The 7,392-nt window shown below is 35.5% G+C and overlaps 1 protein-coding gene across 1 annotated transcript; it reads right to left on the bottom strand.

Moving 5' to 3' along the window:
* Positions 1–650: 650 nt before the first annotated feature.
* Positions 651–6,797, bottom strand: SOS3 (Calcium-binding EF-hand family protein). The gene is made up of 9 exons (XM_077371944.1): positions 6,667–6,797; positions 4,911–5,076; positions 4,446–4,528; positions 4,252–4,311; positions 3,229–3,337; positions 2,641–2,693; positions 1,685–1,765; positions 1,481–1,593; positions 651–1,134 (listed from the first exon to the last, which is right to left on the bottom strand). Exons 2-9 carry the CDS (start codon positions 5,008–5,010, stop codon positions 1,068–1,070), a joined length of 666 nt encoding a protein of 221 aa, XP_077228059.1. The 5' UTR covers positions 5,011–5,076; positions 6,667–6,797; the 3' UTR covers positions 651–1,067.
* Positions 6,798–7,392: the final 595 nt, after the last annotated feature.

The raw sequence follows: 7,392 nt of genomic DNA, 5'->3' as shown, positions 1-7,392 counted from the left end.
AACAATAATATTGTGGTATTTTCACAAACCTAGCTGTCTTTTCTTCTTTAATTGGCTCGGGAGAGCTTTTTGGGATATATAACCTTTTGATTGCTGGCTTAGTGAAAATATCAAAATATAGTTGTGCTGATATCATTTCCATATCTTTTTTTTAAATCTTGGTATGGTCTCAGAGACAAGGGTGGCATGTCCTAGTCGTACTTTTTTATTAATAAAATTCAGGTGCCCGCCTAGGCTCTGATATCTACATAAATTCCAGGTTAAAAAAGGGAAATGATAAATGCGCCCCTTTTCATCACTAGGGACACCCAGCTGCAGTGTATCAATAACTGCGGAGGGGCTGATTTACTTTATGTGATTCAACGGATTTGATTGCCACATACACTCCAGTTGGGTGCCCCATGTGATGAAAATGTACATGCAATTATCATTTCCATGAAAAAAAGGTTGAGGAACAAAAAGATGTAAATATTTTAATGCATCTGCCTATTACAATGAGAATCACTGATTAGAAGATTGAAGAAGATGCATGATGGCCGATGGAGATTTTCTGCTTGGATTGATGAGATCTTGGATCGGGTAGGAGAGTCAGGAGTATCATGTGAAAAAGACAGGCAAATTCGGAGGCAGATAGGTTGACCAGAGAAAGATTTGCTAGAAGAGACTTGGACTATTCTTTAGCGGGCCTTCTCAGTTGGTGTTGTACATTCTCTTCATTAATCATTCATTGACATTCAAACAAAAAAAAAACAGATTGAAGTAGATAAATTGGTATTACTTAGGGCGTACCACACAGCCAGAATTCAATATATAGCTGCAAGTACTATATACACTCAAATTTATCTCCTCTATTGAGCAGAGATTCAGGGTCGTCCTCATTACCATCTTTGCTTTTTGTATAGAGGATAAGACTCTGGAACCATCTTCACAGCGCCACCTTGGTGATTCAAGCAGGCAAGGAACCATGTTTGTCCGTAAAGTACACCCATTGCCGCGGCATCAGGGGCTTCAGTATAGGTAAATCAGATACGAGCTGTAAATATTCAGAAATCACAGAATAGACGAACCTAGGAAATTTCTGCATCTTCAACTTCAGAGTTCAAAACAAAGCTAGGAAATGCAAAAGTTATGTCCCTGAAAAATAATAAGAAATCTCAGAATAGACACAGGACATCAACACAAATGAATGTTCTAATATGAGAGGCGCCTAATTTAAGCTGAGATGATTTTTCTTTCCTGTTCAAATAATGAATAGCAGGTGAAGAAAAATGTGAACAGAGTAAGTAATACATTACAATTTGGAATTGATATCTACATTCCCTTGTTTTGATAATGGCACTCTGCGCTTTATTAAACACTTTTTTGCTTGGTTGTTTATAGGCGTTTGAAAATTGTTACAGCTGCTACCAGCTAATTAGTAGTGTAAAATGGGGAGCGGATTGCCGGTGTAATGTACCAGAGGTAACTTTGTAGAACTCACTTTAAATATGGAAGAGTCATGTTCTTCATCAAAGATGGATTCCGTTTAACAAATTCTTTCCACTCATCCTGATCTATTTTTCCATCGCCTTTTGAGTCTGCCTCGATAAATGTCTGTTAAAGATAAGGGAATGAATAACTAAACCAAAATAAATTTTGACTGCACACTGTAGTATGGTATTGATTGTACGTCTCAGTTTCATACCTTATCGACAATTGTTTCAACAACATCATCTGAAAGGTTTAGATCAGATTCATTCAGAAGAGCCAGCACCATCTCCTTCAACTGTTGAGTAATATAATCACAGCAGTATAAATGTGAAATCGAAGTTAAAATTCAATAATTCGTAAGCTCAAAAGGTGAAAGTGAGACAATTTAAAAGCACCTTTCAAATAAAATGGCCAAAAAATATAAAAAAACCTCACTCAATAAACCAAAACAGCAACATGGTTGTCAAAGTATGAGACATTGGTTGTCTATTTTGAACAAGCATATTATTTATGGCTTTAGTGGTCGATGGGAATCCCAACAATCTTATGCGATTGAAGCCTTGAAGATACTAATGTGCTTTTACATTTTCTGAGTTTGTTCTACTGTTTAAGAACCCCCTGCATATATTATATCATCTACTAGCCATGGTCGATTTAGTTTTACCTTGGCTGAGTTATTGTCTGAATCCGAGTTTGTCCATACTAAATCCATCAAAAACTCCTTCAACTCGCCTTAGTGAATAAAACTGACAATCAATCATTAATTCGCACGAGTCAACTCGGTTTTACCTTGGTGATAAAAGTCACTGATTTGTTCTTTAATAAAAGTCACCGTTCTTTACATATTACCTAGAGTGGGCCAATAAGCAGTTACTCTCTTCTCTCCTCTATTTTTTATTTTTTAAACGATAATTGTTGATAAAAAGGGAAAACTAAGAAAGAGGAAGAGTTTTCCCCATGGAAAGTGAGTCTTCCATAGCAAAAAACATCGGGAAAGAGAATCTTCCATACAAAAAGAAACCTCTGCTAACCAAAAAAGAAAAAGAAACATCGAGAAAATCCACAGCAACAAAAATAAATTCGAATTTTCATTAGAAGCATGTTGCAGAAATCAAAACGAAGGTACCATAATGTAAATGAAAGGGAAAGGAGAAAGTTTATGATATTCACCTCCTCATGTTCAATGTAGCCAGTGTGCCTTAAATCATACAGTCTAAATGCAACTGCCACAAGATTTTTACCAAATTAGGGGCCGTTAATGGATTCAATAATAAAAAACAATGAAAAAAAAGAATAGTCCACTAATTAGTTATCATAAAAGCAGGATGAAAACTATTTTCAGTTATCCGTGTAATATCGGAACCCTTCTGTAGGGTAATTCGACTAGACAATAGTGGAAAGCCTAAATGCATTTAAATTTAGAGGAATGATAGATACAAGGGAGCCCTTGCATAAAGAGCCAAAAAAGGGCTCTTCATTGGATCCAGGTCATCAAATGTAACTGATTTTACTTTTTCAACCAATTTTAAAATGTAACTGAAAATGACGTGGATCCAATGAAGAGGCCTTTTACGGCTCTTTATGCAAGGGCTCCCTTGTATCTATCATTGCTCTTAAATTTAATAACATAGCTGACCACAAAACTATCCAAGCAGAGCACCACTTCATGTCCCTTAACAAAAATAAATAAATGGAAAAAATAAAACGTGAAGATTGGGATGTCTGGTTTACAGAGATGAGAGAACATAATTTTCTTACATTCAATTTTCTCTGATTCTGGAGTGTTTGGGTGAAAGATGCTTAAGGATCTAACAAATTCGCCAAATTCAATAACCCCATTGCGTTTGACATCAAACAAATCAAATATCTGCAAACAATCACCAAGTCAAAATTATAAATTCAAAACCACAAAGACATGGTGCAAGACATCAATTAATCAGAAAAGTTCGCAGATATGATACTCTATGATATATGAAACTACTGATAGACAAACTGCTTGCCATTATACGTTACGAACATACACAAGTAAAAGTTCAACACTGCACCCTGCCCATTATATATGGGAACAACTACCAGATCCCACTAAAAGGCATTTATTAAGAACCAACTAATATCTGGGTACTGAGTGTCAACTTTGCTTATTTGTGATAGATTTGGTAACTGCTGGTAGTAATATTAAACAAAATATTCAGTGCAAGTAATATTTTAAAAAAAAAACGCAGACAAGGATACACGGCTGATTGAAGTTGATGTTGAGCTACATGTATATTTGAGATTCATACAGCCTTAGCGCACCTACACTGTAGACTTTAACAAAATTACAAGAGGAAGTCTGAGATACTACACAAGTATTCGAAGTCTATGGAAGCAAAGTTAGAATATCTTAATAGATAAATCCGCAAACATTGATCTAGGAGAAAAATGGCGAATTTTTTTTCTTTGCCAAGAAAGGCCAACGTCATATATTATGAAACACTTGGCCACCAAAATACAAAATCAAACTCTAGGAGACACAATCAATCCATGATGAGTAACATCAACATAATATTTGTGATCCTATGAAAAACATAAATTACTACATATCCCTCTGATGAATTACTAATTTGATTTTAAGTCATTTCAATAGTTGTGGTGATATTCTTAAGTTATAGCCAGCCTCTTACAAATATACTGATACACCACCTCAAACAGAACATCCATGATCACCTGGTACAAATTGCAGCAAACTGACAAGGAATTTTAGCTAGGATAACATGAACATATTCAAAAGAGAAAACTGACCCTGTCTGCGAAAAGGTTCCTCTTGTTTCTGTTCTTGAATAGCGCAAGCTGAAACTCTTCCTGTAGGAAAAATAAACCAGGAAATTAACCTTAACACCTGAGATTGAGATCCATCAAGACAGAACCATACAGAAAACTAGCCTCCTATGAGGAAACAATTATGACCTTCAGAAAGCAGAACCTTAATGCAATACCTTGTGAATAAGCCCATCATTAATAATGGAACTGCTTAGTTTCTTAAATAGCTCATATAAAGCTTCCACTTCACTAACTGTAACTGCACAAAAAAAAAAGACGATTTTCATAAGATCTATTTCCCAATTTCAAATATCATGAAACTCTAGATACACTTAAGAAAAGGAAGTTGTTTGTAACCAAAGGTCCATGGCCCTTAAAACGTGGCTACTAGAAGCACTACAAGAAATTTTAGGCTCGGACCTATCAAAATTTCCAAACACACTCGTATTCCTTAAATCTGACCACAAACTCATTCTACAGATGATGTGTGTATAAAATGATGAAATACCAACTAAAGTAGCAGGAAATCGAAACAGAAAGTTCGTGTGTTGGACATTGAAACCCAACAATGTTGCATTTTAGTTATGTGGGAGATCCATGCATAATCACAGACAACTTGGAGGGATGAGACAAATCCTTACAAGCTGTTTCAGAAGCGAGAATGGTAGGCTCCTCATATCCAGGTGTTTGTTTGGTGTTCTTTGGCTTTGTGATAATGCAGCCCATAAAAGCAGCAATCATAACTCACAGATAGAATGATCCGACAACAGACCGTCGCATTTGTTACAATTCTTTTGAATTTTGCACCTGCCAGTGAATGTATCAAACAAGAGATAGTATATTTCATATAAGGACATATGTACTTGAAATTCACCATAACCAGTTGCGTATGCCAAACAATCTTATAGTTTCAGTACAAATTGTAGATACTTTGATGCACAGCTCCATGCATTCTTTGACATGCCACCGCAGTCAATTCAAGTGGGGTGCCTGAACCATGACAAGCATTCAAATTCCAACTACTAACTACCCAACCCTTCTTTACTCATCCATGAGACAATCAGTGTAGTATCAGTTTCTCATCAGGACAACAGCATTTTCCATTGTTGATGATAGTATGAGCACTGAAACTTTTTCCAAATTTGAGACTGAAATGGAGTGTACATAAGTAAGTTCTCTGTTATGAATGGCACCTACTGGATCAGATAATAGCTTTAAGTATGTGTTGTTAACAGTATGTCCGCACTTCATCAGAACTGCCATGGGATTTTCATCAAAGCAAAATAATAGGGTGGAAGATGAAAGATTATAACTATAAGATAAGAAGTAAAAGTTACTTCGGTTCAGAATTCCGATCAATGGCAAACAAAAAAAGAAAAAAACTTGCTTTACAAACTAGTAACTCAGTCAAGTAGAAACAATTTGCCAGGCTCTCAGTGTCAAATTTTATACTCTGCTTTTCTTGATAGATTCTACAAGTAAATGCTGAAATCAACCTATTTCTCATAGGGTTCGAAAAATTCCCGTCAACTCAGCCCGGTTTTATTAGGAAATTGGAAGACCATGCCGACATCAAACAGAAATCTTAGACAAAACAAATTCAGCCACCTCATCAACTTATAAAATTATTATTATTATTATAGATAATAAGAAGATTTTGCACTTAAATTGAATTCAACTCAGCACTGTAAGTTTCAGAACATTAAGCATGAAATAAATTAACATAAAAAGCCACATAAACATCAATTAATGATCCTAAAACAAAATGAATCTCAGTTATCCAGTCATCAAGATTAACATGCAAAGATTCCATTCAATTTGAAGATAGGAACAAGGGAAAAAAAGAAAGAGTGGAAGGTAATTTTGAGTGAAACGAACAATACTCATGAAAAATTCAGTAAATATCAAGGAATTCATGATTTTCCACGAATTGGAATATCCAAATAATATGAGAAGGAATGCAATTCCTCACACGGTCTATGAAACCTGATTCAATTACAAAAATGATAAAGTTACATTAAAAATAATAATAATGAATCGAATCAGAGACATGTTCTCTTCAACATCATGAGTCAAAGATATCGCATTTCTTCAGATTCCTCTTTCCTTTAACCAGGAGGAAAAAAAAAGGTCCAAAAATTAAACAAAAACATCTCCCTGACATTACAGATAGAAAAAATGCAAAAAAGTTTCAGAAAATGTGCCCTAGAAAAAGAGCAGAAATCAAAATCTAGTCAAAACTACATTGATTTCAGAATGATCTCGATAAAGTAAAAAGCAGAGAAAAGAGAAGAATCAAAGAGAAGAGATTTCAAAAGTATATAATCGAGATTCAAATGGCAAAACAAAGAATAGAGAAGCGATTGGTGTTTTTCAGGGTAGGAGAAGAGAAGTCACCTAAATCTCTTGCACCACCGTTTCTCTATTTTTCAACGCACGCTCTTTCACACATTTTATATACGATCCGAGCATTGATTTTCTTACGCCTTCACAACCACAGTAAATAATCTTCCGTATTTCTATCCGTATATACTCTCTTCCATACTCTTCCAAATAAAATAACTTTCACCGTTTTCGTCTCATCTAATCGAGTTCTCTGGAGAAAGACCATCCATAGGTTGATCCTAACCCTCCGATCCATAGAGGGTTAGGATAAACCTATGGAAATGATTTTTGGGGCAGGTTGTAGCCCATCTAATGGACGGCTTGGATCATCCTATGGTGCAGGCCATACCGTACTTTTAATAAAGTGAGAGTGCCCTCATCAAACTAAAAGACAGTAGTGCTGATAACATTTCCCTCTGATAATACTACTTTCCTCTTTGTCTTACATTTTTTAATTGGACACTGATATTGGTACTGTACTGGTACCATGTTTTGATATTGGGATGGACTCAACTTGTCTTTATTTTTAATTTTTGCCTTTTTGGGTGCTTTTGGATCAGGCGCAGGAATCGGCACCATATTTCGATTCCGGCATTTGGTTCAAAAAAAGAACAGAATTAGGTAGGTAGAATTAACACTGATAAACTTAAAGGGAGGGGGGGGAATCAGAATCTATATCCCACGCCAAGAGGAGGTATTGTGATTTCGCTCCAGCCAAAACAGATATTTTATTATTAT

This window comes from Tasmannia lanceolata, unplaced genomic scaffold (genome assembly GCF_043159265.1).
Source record: "Tasmannia lanceolata isolate RefF3 unplaced genomic scaffold, GAP_Taslan_0.1 ptg000037l, whole genome shotgun sequence".
In the NCBI taxonomy this organism is placed as follows: Eukaryota; Viridiplantae; Streptophyta; class Magnoliopsida; order Canellales; family Winteraceae; genus Tasmannia; species Tasmannia lanceolata.
This window is presented reverse-complemented; position numbering and strand designations above follow the sequence as displayed.